The sequence below is a fragment of the Eutrigla gurnardus genome (genome assembly GCF_963514095.1).
Source record: "Eutrigla gurnardus genome assembly, chromosome: 7".
In the NCBI taxonomy this organism is placed as follows: Eukaryota; Metazoa; Chordata; class Actinopteri; order Perciformes; family Triglidae; genus Eutrigla; species Eutrigla gurnardus.
In genome coordinates, this window is record NC_139921.1 from 2,447,190 (window position 1) to 2,466,698 (window position 19,509).

The following is a 19,509-nucleotide window of genomic DNA, read 5'->3' on the forward strand; positions in this document are numbered from 1 at the left end:
TCAGACAGGACGACGTTTGGGTTCCCAGCTTCATATGCTAATGCTAGCCAGATAATGCTAGCTTCCTATATATTCCTAATGTTGCCATACTAATCATAGGAAGCCAGTGTTAGCTGGCTAGCATGGTAGCTAACAATGAAAATAAACTTATTAGCAAGACTGAACTAGTCTGGTGTTTGTCCTGCTGTCTTTCACAAGGCTTGATCTTGAGGTTCCTTCTAAGCGTTGCGTTGGCGTGACATTTCCTCTGCTCCTTGTTGCTGCTGCCACTGAGCAACCACAGCAACATGACAAAGAAGCAGAACCCCATTGGTCTTCCTGTGTGCATTTGACCTGCTGATTGGCTCACAAGTAGAACCTTAGAGAACCAAGATGGTTTGACTTTGGAAATAGAACCTTTTAGTTTCCTAAATAAAACACCTCACATAATGTTACTAAGTTGTCATAGAATAAGAATATGTGAATAACTTAATTATGACAAAAATGTCAGTTAGAACCTGAGGTGATGAACAGTTGTTTGTAATTGTTTCTGGTTCCTCTTCAGACTCAGTGGCTGTAACCTCTCAGAGAGAAGCTGTGAAGGTCTGTCCTCAGTTCTCAGCTCCCAGTCCTCCAGTCTAAGAGACCTGGACCTGAGTACCAACGACCTGCAGGATTCAGGAGTGAAGCTGCTGTCTGCTGGCCTGGAGAGTCCACACTGTCGACTGGAAACTCTCAGGTCAGATTCAACTACTTTGAGAAGTTTACCTATGAAGCTTTCAATGATGCGTTTACATGCACCAAATATTCAGTTATTTATATTCACGTATTCCTAAAAAGACACGTTTGCTACTAATGTGTTAACATGGCTGATGAAATACTGTTTCTGCTGCTAACGACTTGCCAGCAAAAGAACAAAACAAAACTTTTGTCAAAACCAAACCTCTTGTTTATCTTTTCCCTGCCGTTCCATGTTTTAATAGTTTTATAAATCCACCTGGTGTTTATAAATGCTGTTGCAAACGTCAGTCTACGTTTGTGAACGTCACTCCATGAACATGTGAGCCTGAACTACAACACCAGACTGTCTCTGCTGTCAAGGTGGAGCCAGTTTGAACCACTTTCTATACAGTTGAGTTTATTGAGTTTTATATGGTTTGTGGAAAAACATGACCATGCTCACGTTGTGCACTGTTTTGGCTTTTAAAATATTGTTTTTCCTTGTTAATAAGAAACTTTATTGGCTTGCTTGCCTTTTAACTTGGCTAGGTGCTAAATTAGTTTAAGACTTTTCACCACATCACCCCCCATCCTACAGCAACTCCACTGGCTTCCAATTATCTTCCGTATTAACATCAAAATCCTCCTTCATACCTTTAAAGCCATTCACAGCTTTGCCAGCCCCTCCCTACCTGTCTGACCTCCTTCACACTGCCACCTCCACCCGCTCCCTCAGATCCTCCTCTTCCATCCACCTCACTGTCCCCTCTGCCCGGCTCACCACCATGGGGAGCAGAGCTTTCAATTCAATTCAATTTTATTTATTTATATGGCACCATTCATGCAGGTAAATGCAACACAAAGTGCCGTACAGAAAATACAAATTTAGAAAATAAGAACAAAACAACAACAACAATAAAAACAACAACAACAGAAAGAAAGACCCGACCCCCCACCCGGAACACACTCGCACTCTCACACTAACATGCACGCAACTCGGGTATGGACACCACACACACACACACACACCCCCACGCACTGCATTGGCTAAAACTGTAGAGACATGGCTCGGCACTGAGACATCGGTGAGTGAAAGGCCATCCACACCATGAGGGACTCTGGTTCCCGTCAGTCGACGGTAAAAGAGATAAAATAATGTAAAATAGAACAAGATAGCAGTAATAAAATAAATAGCAAAAACTAGATAAAAAAGCTAAATAGCTAAATAGGATAGAATAAAATCAGTATAAACTACTAAAATAAGCAAACTTAAAATAATAGATTAAAACTTGGGGAATAAAATAGCAGACTTAAAATAATAGAAAGTTAATTAAAAGCCAGACTAAAAAGATGAGTCTTGAGCCGTTTTTTAAAAACATCAACATTCTCTGCGGCCCTGAGGTTCTGCGGCAGGCTGTTCCACAGTCGGGGACCATAATAACTAAAAGCCGCCTCCCCGTGTGTTTTCAATCTGACTTGTGGAAAGGTTAAAAGGCCGGTGCCAGAGGACCTCAGGGTCCGTGAGGGTTGATATAATAGGAGAAGGTCAGATAAATAAGAGGGCCCAAGACCATTAAAGGAGTCATCACCAGGAAATCGCAATTTCTCTTGTTAAAACATGCATATCTGTGTTTGACCTCAGTTGAAACTTGCCTGAAAGGCTGGAGTTTGAAAGTGGCGCCGTTTTTTCGCTTCTGCTCTTTTTCCGAACAGGAACAGCACACAAGGGTGTGCATTCCTAAAGCACGAGATTTTGATTCTGCGCCTACGGTGACGTCACCGTGGAGGCTACTTGCATAAGCCCACCCCTCTTTCACCACCCAACCCCCCCCCCGTCCGCTACCTGACGTCCTGCTGTAAACGTGTCTCTTCAACCGTCTCTGGCTCTTCACTCTCCGGTTCGGGTTCCGACTCTGGTTCGTACATAAATGCCTGAATTCCGTAAGGTTCGTCATTTAGTGTGTGCGCCATGACAGGGGGCTGTTTATGTTTTGGAGTCTGCATGCAGGCAAGCCCCCCCGGCTCTGTCCTTCCTGCGGCGAATCAACGCGCGCCTCATTACATATTATACAATGCACATCCGGACCAGTCAAAACCTCGCGCGTAATCTCGCGTGATAAAATCGCGGTACGAAAAAGGGTCAGAACAAGCTCAATGTTTGATTACATTTTTTTTTTTTTTTCTAATAAGTTTTACGAATTGATCCAAAGCGATCCAAGGGGGGCTGGATACGTATAAAACCAGGTTATGACTCCTTTAAGACATTTAAAAACAAGTAAAAGAATCTTAAAATCGATCCTGAAGCGGACAGGGAGCCAATGCAGCGACTTTAAAACTGGTGTAATGTGCTCCCGCCCTCTGGTCCTCGTCAGCACGCGTGCGGCTGAGTTTTGCAGCAGTTGGAGAGTATGGATGCTCTTTTTAGGAAGACCAGAGAGCAGGGCATTACAATAGTCTAGACGACTGGAAATAAAAGCATGCATCGGCACCTCTGTACTGGCCTGTGAGAGAAACGGGCGGACTCTGGCTATATTCTTCAGGTGGTAGAAACCTACCTTTGTTACATTTTTAATGTGTGGAATAAAACTGAGCTCAGAGTCTAAAATCACGCCCAGGTTTCTCAGAGATTTCGATGATTTAAAATTATTTAATTTTGGTAAAAGTTTCTCTCTCTGGCCTTCAGGACCTATGACTTAAACCTCTGTTTTGTCCTGGTTGAGTTGTAGAAAGTTTGCTGCCATCCATGACTGGATATCTAAAATGGAATTAAAAAGGGCATCTAAAGGCCCTGTGTCATCAGGAGACACAGCGATGTACAGTTGTGTATCGTCAGCATAACTGTGGAAGCTGATGCCGTGCCTCCTGATGACATCACCCAGGAGAAGCATGTAGAGATTAAAAAGGGTTGGGCCTAAAATTGACCCCTGGGGAACCCCGCACTTAAGGTTGTGTGTTTTGGAGGAACAGGTATCCAGACTTACGAAGAAGCTTCGGTCAGTGAGGTAAGAGGAGAACCAATTTAAAACAGCACCAGAGAGACCAACCAGGTTCCTCAAACGGTTTATTAAAATGTGATGGTCCACTGTATCAAAGGCGGCGGTTAGATCTAGCAGAACCAAGACTGTGAGTTTATGATTATCTAAATTGAACCTGATGTCATTTAAAATCTTTAAAAGGGCTGTCTCTGTGCTGTGGTTTGTCCTAAAACCAGACTGATACTTCTCCAATGTATTGTTTAAAGGAGTCATCACCAGGAAATCGCAATTTCTCTTGTTAAAACATGCATATCTGTGTTTGACCTCAGTTGAAACTTGCCTGAAAGGCTGGAGTTTGAAAGTGGCGCCGTTTTTTCGCTTCTGCTCTTTTTCCGAACAGGAATAGCACACAAGGGTGTGCATTCCTAAAGCACGAGATTTTGATTCTGCGCCTACGGTGACGTCACCGTGGAGGCTACTTGCATAAGCCCACCCCTCTTTCACCACCCAACCCCCCCCCCGTCCGCTACCTGACGTCCTGCTGTAAACGTGTCTCTTCAACCGTCTCTGGCTCTTCACTCTCCGGTTCGGGTTCCGACTCTGGTTCGTACATAAATGCCTGAATTCCGTAAGGTTCGTCATTTAGTGTGTGCGCCATGACAGGGGGCTGTTTATGTTTTGGAGTCTGCATGCAGGCAAGCCCCCCCGGCTCTGTCCTTCCTGCGGCGAATCAACGCGCGCCTCATTACATATTATACAATGGACATCCGGACCAGTCAAAACCTCGCGCGTAATCTCGCGTGATAAAATCGCGGTACGAAAAAGGGTCAGAACAAGCTCAATGTTTGATTACATTTTTTTTTTTTTTTCTAATAAGTTTTACGAATTGATCCAAAGCGATCCAAGGGGGGCTGGATACGTATAAAACCAGGTTATGACTCCTTTAAGACATTTAAAAACAAGTAAAAGAATCTTAAAATCGATCCTGAAGCGGACAGGGAGCCAATGCAGCGACTTTAAAACTGGTGTAATGTGCTCCCGCCCTCTGGTCCTCGTCAGCACGCGTGCGGCTGAGTTTTGCAGCAGTTGGAGAGTATGGATGCTCTTTTTAGGAAGCCCAGAGAGCAGGGCATTACAATAGTCTAGACGACTGGAAATAAAAGCATGCATCAGCACCTCTGTACTGGCCTGTGAGAGAAACGGGCGGACTCTGGCTATATTCTTCAGGTGGTAGAAACCTACCTTTGTTACATTTTTAATGTGTGGAATAAAACTGAGCTCAGAGTCTAAAATCACGCCCAGGTTTCTCAGAGATTTCGATGATTTAAAATTATTTAATTTTGGTAAAAGTTTCTCTCTCTGGCCTTCAGGACCTATGACTTAAACCTCTGTTTTGTCCTGGTTGAGTTGTAGAAAGTTTGCTGCCATCCATGACTGGATATCTAAAATGGAATTAAAAAGGGCATCTAAAGGCCCTGTGTCATCAGGAGACACAGCGATGTACAGTTGTGTATCGTCAGCATAACTGTGGAAGCTGATGCCGTGCCTCCTGATGACATCACCCAGGAGAAGCATGTAGAGATTAAAAAGGGTTGGGCCTAAAATTGACCCCTGGGGAACCCCGCACTTAAGGTTGTGTGTTTTGGAGGAACAGGTATCCAGACTTACGAAGAAGCTTCGGTCAGTGAGGTAAGAGGAGAACCAATTTAAAACAGCACCAGAGAGACCAACCAGGTTCCTCAAACGGTTTATTAAAATGTGATGGTCCACTGTATCAAAGGCGGCGGTTAGATCTAGCAGAACCAAGACTGTGAGTTTATGATTATCTAAATTGAACCTGATGTCATTTAAAATCTTTAAAAGGGCTGTCTCTGTGCTGTGGTTTGTCCTAAAACCAGACTGATACTTCTCCAATGTATTGTTTAAAGGAGTCATCACCAGGAAATCGCAATTTCTCTTGTTAAAACATGCATATCTGTGTTTGACCTCAGTTGAAACTTGCCTGAAAGGCTGGAGTTTGAAAGTGGCGCCGTTTTTTCGCTTCTGCTCTTTTTCCGAACAGGAATAGCACACAAGGGTGTGCATTCCTAAAGCACGAGATTTTGATTCTGCGCCTACGGTGACGTCACCGTGGAGGCTACTTGCATAAGCCCACCCCTCTTTCACCACCCAACCCCCCCCCCCGTCCGCTACCTGACGTCCTGCTGTAAACGTGTCTCTTCAACCGTCTCTGGCTCTTCACTCTCCGGTTCGGGTTCCGACTCTGGTTCGTACATAAATGCCTGAATTCCGTAAGGTTCGTCATTTAGTGTGTGCGCCATGACAGGGGGCTGTTTATGTTTTGGAGTCTGCATGCAGGCAAGCCCCCCCGGCTCTGTCCTTCCTGCGGCGAATCAACGCGCGCCTCATTACATATTATACAATGCACATCCGGACCAGTCAAAACCTCGCGCGTAATCTCGCGTGATAAAATCGCGGTACGAAAAAGGGTCAGAACAAGCTCAATGTTTGATTAAATTTTTTTTTTTTTTTTCTAATAAGTTTTACGAATTGATCCAAAGCGATCCAAGGGGGGCTGGATACGTATAAAACCAGGTTATGACTCCTTTAAATATAAAAAGTTATTTATCTGTGTAAAAACCAGTTTTTCTAAAATTTTGCTTAAAAATGGTAAGTTGGATACTGGACGGTAATTATTAAAAATGGTGGGGTCTATGCCACTCTTCTTCAGAAGGGGCTTCACCACCGCCGTTTTAAAGGATGTGGGGAAGACACCCGTCTGAAGAGAGCAGTTCACCATATATAAAAGCTGTTCCTCAAAAACGTCATAAAACGTTTTAAAAAAGCGTGTAGGAATTGGGTCTAAAAGGCAGGTTGTGGGCTTCACTTGGGAGAAGACTCGACCAAGTGTCCTTGCGTCAACCAGGGCAAAAGAGTCCAGAGTCTCCTCAGGTGGAAGCATTGATCCAGGAATGTCGGAGGTTGAGATTTGGTGAGATAAAAGACTGGATCTAATGTTATCGATTTTACTTCTGAAGTGGTCAGCAAACGCCTCACAAACGGAGTCTGTTGGTGTTATTGGTGACCTGTTCCGGTCACCGTTGGTTAAAAACTCAATTGTGGAGAATAAAAATTTGGGGTTATTTTTATTTTCGGAGATTAGATTTTTGAAATGTGAAATTCTTGCCAGTTTGATGGTTTTATTGTATGTTTTGAGGTGTTGACGAAATATGTCGTAGTGTACTGTCAGCTTTGATTTTCTCCATCTCCTCTCAGCACTCCTGCACGTTCTTTTCAGTTTTTTGATTTCTTCATTTCTCCATGGTGGCATTGGTCTTGTTTTTATAGTTTTAGTTAAAAGAGGAGCCACTGAGTCAAGTGTTGACCTTAGTTTGTGAATAAAATTGTCAATGATAAAATCACATGGTGCTGGTAAAATTTGTGCAGGAGTGTTCTTTAAAATCTGGATAAAATTTGCTGCCACTTCAGAAGTAAGATGGCGTTTCCTCACTGTTCTCACAGGGTCCTCCAGCTGGTTAAAACTGGTGATATTAAAAAACACACAAAAATGGTCTGACACGGCCAGATCCACGACAGAGGGCGCACCCACAGACAGGCCATAGGTTATGACCAGGTCCAGGGTGCGCCCCCTGTCGTGGGTTGGCTGGCAGACATGCTGTTTAAAATCCAAGCAGTGAAGGAGGTTTAAAAATTCTCTAGATGCTAGGTCTGAGGTCTTATCAATGTGTAGATTAAAATCACCAGTTATTAAAATCCTATCATACTTAGCGTGAATGATGGTTAAAAACTCTGAGAAGTCGCTGATAAAAGCAGTAGGGTGCTGGGGTGGTCTGTACACAGTCACACAAAGAATAGGAGGGCTGCTAAAAACAAAGGCGTGGTATTCAAATGATAAATAGTTGTTAAAAGGAGCTTCCTTTGGCGATAATGTTGACCTTGTGATCGAGGCAGTTCCCCCTCCTTTCCTGCCCACCCTTGTTGAAAATAAAAAGTTAAAATCTGGAGGACAGGTCTCTGTGAGAACAACACGTGCGTCAGTGCCGAGCCATGTCTCAGTAAGGAGAATACCGTCTAATTTTCTGTCTAAAATTACATAATTTATAATAAAATATTTGTTAGACAGCGAGCGCACATTTAGTAGGGCCATCTTGATGTCTTCCTTGATTGTGCGCTCAATATGTCTCTTTATGGGGACATTAAAACAATCAGTCGGTCTAAAAACAGTCCTGGGTTGATGTCTGTGAGTGATAAGTGTTTCAATGTGATGGATGTCCTGTGGTTCTGATGGGGGTGGTGATGGGTGGATGTGTGGGCTATGTATGGTGCAGGGAGTGGGGGGTGAGTGTGGGTGGGAGGGACAGCGTGGGGCAGAGTGTCCGTGTGTTAGTCAAGAGGTGGGTGTGGTGCATGAGCGGATGGTCAGGTCAATGTTCACAGATAAAAGCCGGGATCCCTCCTGGTTGGGGTGAAGGCCGTCCCGATTAAAAAGTTGAGGTCGGTTTAAAAAGGCCGCGTAGTTGTCAACGAAAGGGATACTGTTGCCCAGGCAGTATCCCTTTAGCCACAGGTGCAGCCGAGGGATGTTGGGCACTCACCTGCTGAGCGGAGGATGTGACCTCCGTGACACAGGCACCAGGCCGGCAGAAAGTCCGTGCGTTGCGCACGGACACGTGCCTCACCAGCGAGGTCCCGACCACCAGCACCTCGGGAGTGCGCCGAGCCGGAGCGGCCGTCGCCGCGCGCCTGGAGACGCCGCGCTCCTCGGGGGGAACCCGCGGGTGGCGGCGCTGTGCCGCTGCTCGTCCCGAGCGGGATGGAGGTGATGGTGAAGACCGGGCGGGTGGATCCCGGTTCCGCGACCGTTGAGCCGGGTGGTCGGTTCCTGGCGGCGGGCTGCAGCAGGTGCCAACTGGAGGGAAGTCCTGCAGGCTTAGGATGTTGTACCTGTTGTCGAGCGGGATTTCCGGGGGCGGAGGCAGGGGAGATGGACGAGCCCCGGCGCCCCTTCCCACCACCGACCACGGGTCCCTCGGCTTGACAGGCGTCGAGCTCACCGGTGCTGGGGCCACCGCTCCATCCTCCCTGATGGAGCACTGCCATTCCGGCAGGCGGAGGCGTGAGGTGGAGGCTGCCGTTCCCTTCGGCTTGGCTCCCAGGTGGTGCCAGCGGGACTCGGCGACAGCTGGTGCCGGCGATCCAGCGATGGCGGAGCCGGTCCACGGCAGGGTGGTGTTGTTTGTGGCCGACATGCTCCGGTCGTCAGCGCCGGAAGCTTTCAGGTGGGCGATGAGCCTGGACTGGGTCGTGGCGACGGTGGAGAAGTTCATTAGGATTTTGTCCTTCTCCCTGAGATCAGCCTCCAGGCCGTTTACGCTCTCTCTCAGTTTTGAGAGGGTGGGAAAGCAGGATTCGCACACCACCATCATGCTGTGGCCGGCGCTAGCTATAGCAGCTAGCTCCGTTAGCTGCTAGCCAGACACACCACGGGACTGTTGCACGGCAGGATCGTTGAATTTGCCACTGAATATTCCGCCAAGATCACTGGGAGGCACTAACCTTTGAAGCTGAACCAGCTTCTGTTCTGTTTTGTCACTGTTTTGTCACTGCCGTACCTGTCACTGCCGTGCCTGTCACTGCCGTACCTGTCACTGCCGTACCTGTCAGCCGCTCTGCTCCCAAACTCTGGAACTCACTCCCATCGGACATCCGAAATATTGACTCCCTCCCTCAGTTCAAATCCTCTCTCAAAACCCACCTTTTCAGGACAGCATTCTCATTGTAGTTTTCATGATGTTTTTACTTGCACTTTTAATGGTTTTGTTATTTGTTTGCTCTTGTTTTAAATTGTAAAGTGTCCTTGAGTGACCTGAAAGGGGCTTCAAAATAAAATGTATTATTATTATTATTATTATTTTATATGAAATGAACTAATATTCTTGTCACGGTGGCTGAAGCAGCAGGGAGGACCCACATGCAGACTCAAAGCTATGCAGATGCAATGAAGACATATTATTCATGAAAACACCCCCTAGTGGCCAGCAGAGAGAATGCAGCTTTAAGGACCTTCAGGCTTGACTTCACTTTTCTGAACCAGAGGTTGATGCCTGATTGGAATATCAACTCTGACAACTGAACATGAACCAACCAGACATTTTGATGCTGCTGACAGTTTTAATTCAAAGTTTAAAGCTTCTAACTCGTCTGCACGGCGGAGACAAAACACCATTTTAACACCAACATGTGCACACACATTTATGATGACATTGACTGTAAAAGGCTCTATAGCAAGGGTCACTAAGAGGTGGAGCTTGGCCCAGATCCAGACCCAGACCCCGTCCTATCTGGACCCAGACCCATAACTGATAGATCATTGAGAATTATGAAATGATGATGGAGCGTTTCCATTTTACTGCTGCAGCGTTAGCATCACTACACTGGTTCAGATGGTTGGAGGCTAAATCATCTCACTGGTTGCTACTCACAAACACTAAATTACCCAGTAATGCAACGGGGTGAAACATTAACACTGAACTTAATCAAATCTGTGCAAACTGGAGTTTCTGTGAGTGACGTTTCTATGGTGACAACTGAGGAGACTCACTGACAGCTGACAGATGGATCAGAGAGTGGAGGTGATAAACGTCAGTCAGGTCGGTGAAATCTAGAGCCGATAGATAAGTTCACACGGCTGCTCTCAAAGAGGAACGCTGACAATGAGAACAGAGCTTTGAATCAAGACAGACTCTTTTCTTCCAACTGGCAGTTGAACACCTGAATGCCTCATATGTTCTGAGACTCTTAAGAAGCACATTTTCAAAGCTGTGTTTTTTATTTTACTGTTATTATCAGAGTACTTGTTATTCATAATTCCTCCAGTTCAACATGAAAACTATAAACATTGTTGAAATGTTATTGAATTACAGCCTTTTTTCTTTGCTCGATGGTTTAAAATCAATACCAGATCTTTGTTGGCACACCAGGTCTGAAGACAGACCACATAGACTGTTTCAACTGTTGTTTCTTCTCTTTTCTAACGCTTCAATTTCTCTCTCAATCATTTCAGCTCGTCTCTTTTCTTTCTTTTAACTTCCTCCTCTGTCCATCTCTGTCCATCACTCAGCCACGCTTATCCCACCCAGTACAACATCAACACAGCAAAAGACAAATATCACTTTTTCTCATTTTAAAAAGTGGACAAATGGACATAAGTCTATGTAATGTCCCCAGAAGTGACAGTAGTGTGTGTGTCTTCAGTCTGTCAGGTTGTCTGATCACAGAGGACGGCTGTTCTTCTCTGGCCTCAGCTCTGGACTCCAACCCCTCCTATCTGAGACAGCTGGACCTGAGCTACAATCATCCAGGAGACTCAGGAGTCAAGCTGCTGTCTGCTGGACTGGAGGGTCCACACTGGAGACTGGACACTCTCAGGTGAGGACAGATGGACAGACATCAGACTGGACACTCTCAGGTGAGGACAGGTGGACAGACATCAGACTGGACACTCTCAGGTGAGGACAGATGGACAGACATCAGACTGGACACTCTCAGGTGAGGACAGATGGACAGACATCAGAATGGACTCTCAGGTGAGGACAGATGGACAGACATCAGACTGGACACTCTCAGGTGAGGACAGATGGACAGACATCAGACTGGACACTCTCAGGTGAGGACAGATGGACAACAGCTCCAGACTGTGTCTCCGTCTCTGACTGAGGAACTGGGGTTCATGTTTAATGGTGGACCTGATTGAGGTCTTTGAATGTCTTCCTGCAGGGTGGACCATGGGGGACAGCAGGGACTGAGACCTGGTCTGAGGAAGTGTGAGTATGTTTTCAGTAACTCAGCTGCTCCAGATTTGAACGTGTTCATGACTGAAATCCGATGATCACGTTTCTATCAGGATGTAGCGTTTGTTTCTTCGTGGCTGTAAAGATGTCGTGTTGTGTTCACACCAAACGCCACATTTTCACACTCAATTACACACAAAGTCAATGCAGAGACACAAACGGACGGCAATTCCTGCCGGACGGCAACGGAGACAAACACGCAACATTCACGTAGTCGTGTTTGTGTGAGTTTAAATATTTCAACTCAAGAGATAAATTCCTCTGTGTCTCTAAAGCGTTGAGATCGTCCTCCTGTCGTCCTGACGTCCCTGAATCCTAAATGGAGGAACCAGATGTTGTCTCCTGGGTCTGTGGTCCCCTAGAGGTCTAGATAGTAGCTCACATTAGTCCAGAGACCAGACTATGTGGAGGAACCAGAGACTGTCTGTGGTCCCCCAGAGATCTAGATAGTAGCTCACATTAGTCCAGAGACCAGACCAGACTATGTGGAGGAACCAGAGACTGTCTGTGGTCCCCCAGAGGTCTAGATAGTAGCTCACATTAGTCCAGAGACCAGACCAGACTATGTGGAGGAACTCTCCCCTTGTTTTCCCCCGACTCGGAAGTATGTGACGACGATCCCATCCCGCTGTCCAACTTCTTCACCCCACTGGAGAAGTTAACGGAGCTACCGGCTACATGCTCGCCCACCGCTCTGGAGCAATCAACCCTGCCAAACTCCAGACACAGAAAGCGTCGCATCCCTCCAACTAGTCCACTGATGTCCCAGGGTAAACGTCCACGGTGCTCATCCCCTTCATCGATATCCTGCTCAGAAAACTGGCCTCCTCTCCCAGCCCCGCAGCCATCGCTTCCACGGCATACCGTGGGTCCGATCCCGTCGACGCTCAATGATGACGTCATCTGCGCAGCTGACGCTAATCCCTCTTCTACGGTTCCGGATCCCCCTGGCACCTCCTATCTGTCGTCCACTAAATTGTCGGTCTATGACAATGGCTGCAAGAATCAACCTCCTGAAATCCTTATAATCGGTGACTCTATCATCAGAAATGTGCATCTCCCAGGCTCCATCACTTACTGTCTTTCTGGTGGGATCACTGCTGATTTCATTGAACTGATACCTGTCCTCATTGATCTGCATCTGTCTGTTCACACAGTTATGTTGCACACCGGCACAAATGACGTCAGTCCAGACGCTCCCTCAAACTCTATCATGATCTTGAGTCACTGATTCACACTGTTGAAAGCCTCGGGAAGAGGTGTGTCCTCTCTGGCCCTATTCCCACCCTGCTCAAAAGCTCAGAGCGTTTTAGTTGACTTTTTAGTCTGCACACGTGGATGCAGAACTTCAGTACTGCAACTGGCCTGTGTTTTATTAGCAATTTTGATTATTTTTAGACTGAGCGTGACCTTTTCAAAGCTGATGGTTTTCATTTAAATAGGAAAGGGTCTGAAAGATTAACAAGTAATCTTATTAACTTTATCGCATTTAGCCTGCAATGATGCTTTTCCCAGCAAGACCCTGCCCTGCACACTTGTGGTCACAACACTGTCTCTGATAGTGCGGGTCCTGCTGCCATCTTTAGTACGTGCACTGTCTCCAATTTTGGCCCCCTTACTCCACCTAGTTCCTTTACACCTGTAAAACCTGTAGTTGATCCTCATATCTCAATTCCAACTCCTATCAGCTCTCATGTCCCTAGTAGAGTTACTGATAGGCATTGTATCCTGTCAAAACGCTTCCACTGTCCTCATACCAACAACCCTGATCCCAGTAAAGTTAATCACACTAGCACTCATGGGAGGTCCACATCTAACCTAATTAGTATTAAAACAGTTCCTGTCCCTTCAGTTCTTCCCCCTGTCAACCTCAGTTGTGCTTTACTGAACATTAGGTCACTCTCCAGTAAGACATTTTATATTAATGATTTTATTTCTCACTATGGTTTGCATTTCTTTTTCCTCACTGAGCGCTGGCTTTCCTCCACTGCCAGTGCTGTTCTTATCGAGGCATCCCCCCTGAGTATAGCTTTTTATTTTCCACTAGGAAAGACAAAACGGGTGGGGGACTTGCGGTTATTTTTTCTAATCAATTTTCCTGTATACCATGTTCACTTGGTAACTTCGCATCTTTTGAGTACCTGGCCGTGCTTATTGGAAACCGCCATCATATCCTGGCATTACTCATTTATAGACCACTCAGGTTTAATCCCATCTTCTTAACTGAGTTCTCTGAATTTTTATCTACCGCTCTGATTAAATATGACAAAATAGTTATGCTGGGTGACCTGAATTTTCACATTAATGATGTTTTGGATTCCAAAGCAACCGAATTTCTGGATCTTTTTTCTAGTCTCAACTTCATCCAACATGTCTCTGGCCCCACTCATAATCTTGGTAATACTTTTGATCTAGTCTGTACAAAGGATGTTACTGCTGGCCTCCCTGCTATTCTTCAGGTTCCGGTGTCTGATCACTCTAGTATCTTTTTTAACCTGCTAACTCATGCACTGACTAATCGCTCTGAATCTAACCCCCACTCTTTTCGTCCGATTAACAACCATGTTAAGTCCCTTCTAACTGATCATCTGCACGATAAACTTGAGTCTTTCTCCAACACTGCCATGTCTGTCAACATCCTCACTGATGGCCTAAAAAGTGCACTGTCAGAATCGCTCGAGTTCTTTGCCCCTCTTAGAACTAGTAGAGGCACTCGAACAAAATCTGTGCCTTGGTTCTCCGACCACACTCGCTCATTAAAACGGGCATGTCGTAGACTTGAAGACAGATGGCGCACCTGTAAATCAGAGTCCTCACGCCTTGCCTGGACTGTTAGTTTTAAACGTTATAAACATGCCCTTTCTGCTGCCAGATCTTCTTATTTCTCCAACTTGATTGAAACCAATAACAACAATCATCGGGTCTTGTTTAATACTGTGGCCAGGCTTACACTCTCTTCACCTGTTCCGTGCTCCTCTTTCACAGCGAACGATTTTCTTGAGTTTTTTACCAATAAAGTCTCCCTAATAAGGGACAATGTCATTAGCCAGCAGCTCTCTAGTACCATGACAAGCCAGCAGTCTGGGTCCTGGCCCACGGGTTCACTCGCTCAGTTTCAACCCATTTTTGCTGAGGCCTTGGCCTCAATGGTTGCCGCTTCAAAGCCAACAACGTGTTCACGAGATCCCATCCCTTCTGACCTCTTTAAGGACATTTTTCCTATTCTAAATACCCCTATACGTGCCATTTTGAACACTTCCTTCTCTGAGGGGTGTGTCCCCTTAGACTATAAATCTGCTATCATTAAACCACTCCTCAAGAAACCCAATAGTGATCCCCTGGTTCTTGCCAATTATCGACCTGTCTCCACTCTCCCTTTCGTATCCAAAACACTTGAGAGAATTGTTGCTGATCAACTGAATGTCCACCTTTCTGCTAATAATCTCTTTGACAATTTTCAGTCTGGTTTCCGCCCCTGCCACTCTACTGAGACTGCTCTAACTAGAGTGGTTAATGATCTTCTTGTCACTGCTGACTCTGGATCTGCCTCCTTGCTTTTAATTCTTGACCTAAGTTCGGCCTTCGATACCGTAGACCATTGTGTGCTTCTACACCGACTGGAGCACTATGTTGGTGTTCGGGGGCTGGCGCTCTCATGGTTCCAGTCTTACTTATCTACTAGAACCCAACGTGTTAGTTTTAATAACTCTTTGTCAGATTCCTCTACGGTTACCACTGGTGTGCCCCAGGGTTCTGTCCTGGGCCCTCTGTTGTTTTGTATTTACATGCTCCCCCTAGGTAGGATAATTGCAGATTTTGGTATTAAGTTCCATTTCTATGCTGATGAAACACAGCTATACATCCCACTTCAGCCTAATGACCCCTCTCAAATACAAAATCTGGAAACATGTGTAAGCCGAATCAAGAGCTGGATGACTCATAACTTTCTCTTGCTTAACACTGCTAAGACTGATTTGCTGCTGATTAAGCCTAATAACTATAAGCACTTTTCTGAGAGTTTCTGTCTTAACATTGATGGTTGCTCAATCCCTGAAAGCACGCACATTAGAAACCTTGGTGTTACTTTTGATCCAACCCTGACTTTCCAGACTCACATCAAGGACATCACAAGGACAGCCTTCTTCCACCTGCGTAATATTGCCAAAATCCGTCCTGCTCTATCCCGGCAAAGCGCTGAGGTGGTTCTCCATGCCCTTGTGACCTCCCGCCTTGATTACTGTAATGACCTTTTTTCGGGCCTTCCCATTTGTTATACCAAGAGTCTTCAGCTTGTGCAAAATTCAGCAGCCAGACTATTAACAAAAACAAGTCGATTCTGCCACATATCTCCTGTCCTGGCATCGTTGCATTGGCTGCCCATTCAGGCTAGAGCTGATTTTAAAGTTCTTCTTTTAAGTTTTAAGGCCTTAAATGGACTTGCTCCATCGTATTTAACTGAACTGCTCTCTCCCTACATTCCGCCACGTCCTATTCGTTCCCTTAGCTCAAACCTCCTTGTCATCCCCTCAACCAATAAAAAATCAGGTGGTGAAAGAGCCTTCTCCTACCGTGCTCCTTTTTTATGGAACAGCCTCCCACTTGACATCAAAGAAGCTACATCCGTTTTATTTTAATTTTAAGTCCCGTCTTAAAACTCCCTTTTTTACCCTATATTTTGGTTGTAACTAATTCTTCACTGTTTTATCATTTCCCTCTGATGTTTTTTATTATTGTTTTATAGTCTGCTATTATTGTTTTTATGTTTTTATTGTTGTTTTATAGTCTGTTATTATTGTACTGGATTTGTTTCAAGTGTATTGAGACCATGTACCATGGTGATTTTGCGCCTTAAATAATAAATTGATTGATTGATTGATAGATAGTAGCTCACATTAGTCCAGAGACCAGACCACAGGTTGGTCTGGTTTCAATCTTTAGTAATTTAAGGCCAAACTGTGATATTTTTACGACCAACGATGTAATTTTGTCGTGTTTTTGTTTTGTCTGTTGATCGTCAGTAATCCAGAACAGACAGGTTGCGTTCTCACTAATCCAACTTTCCTAACCGCTCTACATATATTACACTAATTATACACATATATAGAAACCTGTTCTCCAGGCAGGACCACATGCGTTTCAATAACAGTTTGAGTCGCCCTCGCTCACTTGCCCTAAGCACTTGCCCTCGGGGGAATCCCCGCCGCCATTTTAAGGGCTGTTCCATTTCCCTGAACAGCTGAAGTGAACTCCGTGACCCTTGAGGGCTGAGTGATCGAGTGAACAACGATGGTCACTTCAGAGCTGTATATCACCCACAATGCATTGCAGTGGTGCACGAAAAATATGTCCATGCGGTGGCGATAATGAACCTCAAACACCATTGTATGCTGTCTATTCACCACCAAGGAAGAAGAAGAAAGAACAAAATGAATTAAATTTAATTAATTTTCTTAAATTGTGCAATTAGACTGTCTGTTGCAGAGTTATGGCAGAGCCCACTGTTTACAAGTGTAAGTATATAAGCCGACGTATTGCCATCAAGCGCAGAATACATCTTCGTCTCAATGAAATGAGTCTCCGCATATTTTGTGTAATTTGGAATAGGCAGTATAGCGCTACTCCAACAACGTGTGGTTGATCCATGATTGTCTGGGCTGTTAGTGAACGAGGGCAGGTGTGTTCCATTTACCTCTTTCACTCCTCCTCCGCCCACTTTCCCTCCGCCCTGCAAGTGGCCTCCATGTGACGTCATAGCAAGGGCTGAGGGCAAGTGAGCGAGGGCGACTCAAACTGTTATTGAAACGCAGCTCCAGCTTCCCACAAAGAACACCCCCACTCCACATGGCTGACTGGTCGACACCCACAGCCGCCATCTTGTAACACACACACACACACACACACACACACACACACACACACACACACACTTGTATAGTATTTAGTTAGATAGGCCACTTGGACTTAGTGTATGTTTCTTGTTTATTGTTAATAAACCCCTTATGAACATACTGCTGTGTTTATTAATGTTGTATAAGAATGAATGATATCAACCTCTTCTCTGTGAAGAATTCACAAATCCTTCAACTGTTTGTACTCATATTCTAATAGTTATTAATTATTGGCATTTGAGTAAAAACTCCTTTATATTGAGACTGAGTATTGATATTAATAATTATCTATTAATAACTGAATCTGCTCCTGCTAGTTCCCCAACACTGTGTTTTTCTCTGCGATCCAACAAAACACACACCACTACACACCGGTGTCCTATTTATCAATGAAATGTATGACGTGACCCATCACCATCAAGTTACCGCCCCCTTGTGATGTCATATACTAATACCCAAAGTATATTTATTAAGCTTTCAAAACAAAAACAAAAAAACTCCCAATTGTCTCCAACAATAACCTTTAGCTGCATTGTGTTTGTTCTCTCCATCAGATGTCTGTGAACTGGAACTGGACACAAACACAGTCAGCAGAAAACTCAAACTGGACGACACCAACAGGAAGGTGACACGTGTGTCAGACGACCAGTCATATCCAGATCATCCAGACAGATTTGTCTCAGAGCGTCAGCTGCTGTGTAGAGACGGTCTGACTGGTCGCTGTTACTGGGAGGTCGAGTGGAGAGGAGATGTTGATATATCAGTGAGTTACAGAGGAATCAAGAGGAGAGGAAACGACTCTTGGTTTGGAAGGAATGATCAGTCCTGGAGTCTGAGTTGTTTTGGTGGTGGTTACTCTGTCTGGCACAAAAGAAAACAAACACTCATCTCCTCCTCCTCCTCCTCCTCTGGTGTGGTAGCAGTGTACTTGGACTGTCCTGCTGGCACTCTGACCTTCTACAGAGTCTCCTCTAACAAACTGATCCACCTCCACACCTTCAACACCACATTCACTGAACCTCTTTATCCTGGGTTTGCAGTCTGGGATGGATCAGTGTCTCTGTGTCTCTGAAACTGTTCACAACAAACACAAAGCGGTGTGATTACATTCAGAGTCAATGCAAAGATGTGAATGAAAACATTGCAGTTTGTAATCAGTCAGGTTCATTCCTCCTTGTACTTGTTGTAAATGTATTAATGCTTGTGTAAATGTACTTAAATGAATGGAGTATATCGGGATGGCTTTGTCTTTAGACTGAACCTTGTCGTGTTGAGGAACATGCATTAGTGACTGGAGCAAATAGTTGCTGTCCAGTGAAAACCATCAACATGAAACACAGAGCACACACAGGTTAGAATAGAAAACATAATGTATTCAACATATTACAAATAAAAAACATATTAAACTGTTTCTTCATTGTTGGAGAAAATGCTCCTGCTAAATCCACTAAGGAATTATAAACTATGATGATGCTGCAGCTGTGATCTTCCATTCATCAACGCTTTATAACGCTTGCTCTTGGGTGATGTTGGAGATACACAGACCAGCTGATAAAGACGGCTGCATGATGCATGTGAACGTGTCTGGGTATAAATGGTGACTTTGCTGCAGTGAACCTCCGTTGAATTGAATCCGGCGTCACCAACAGGTTCTGGGCAACTCCGACACTGCGGACGCAAATAAAGGTCGGAGGTGTTTTGTCACTATTGTTATCGTCAGCTTCACCTTCTGCCTGGACGCCATAAGTAATGCATAATATTCTCCAAAATGAAATTGATTAAAATCAAGATGAGAGAATGTGTGGATTCAAATCCAACAAATAATAAAAAGACAAAAGCTCTGTGTAATAAGGAAGTAACATGAGGTCAGGTTTAAATAAAATGAAAACTGCAAGCAGTTTCGTGACGGGCCCTCGCTCATATGTGGTTGTGGAGTGCCTGTGGTCAGGTGTGGCTTTTACTTGGAAAAAGTCACAAAATCAGTGACATTCCTGTCGCCAGTAGGTGGCGCTCTGACTGTGAGTCAATATTACAGTGGTGACATGTTCAGGGTGGGACTCTAATCAAGTATGGAAA

General features: G+C 45.1%; 1 protein-coding gene across 1 annotated transcript in view; it reads left to right on the plus strand.

Moving 5' to 3' along the window:
* Positions 1 to 18,914, plus strand: part of LOC311016208 (uncharacterized protein) — a 250,094-nt gene extending 231,180 nt beyond the window's left edge. The window contains exons 18-21 of the mRNA XM_084013784.1: positions 545 to 718; positions 10,950 to 11,123; positions 11,472 to 11,518; positions 17,988 to 18,914. Of these exons, the coding sequence (XP_083869910.1) occupies positions 545 to 718; positions 10,950 to 11,123; positions 11,472 to 11,518; positions 17,988 to 18,505 (913 nt within the window). The 3' untranslated portion in view covers positions 18,506 to 18,914. The remainder of the gene's footprint in view (positions 1 to 544; positions 719 to 10,949; positions 11,124 to 11,471; positions 11,519 to 17,987) is intronic.
* Positions 18,915 to 19,509: the final 595 nt, after the last annotated feature.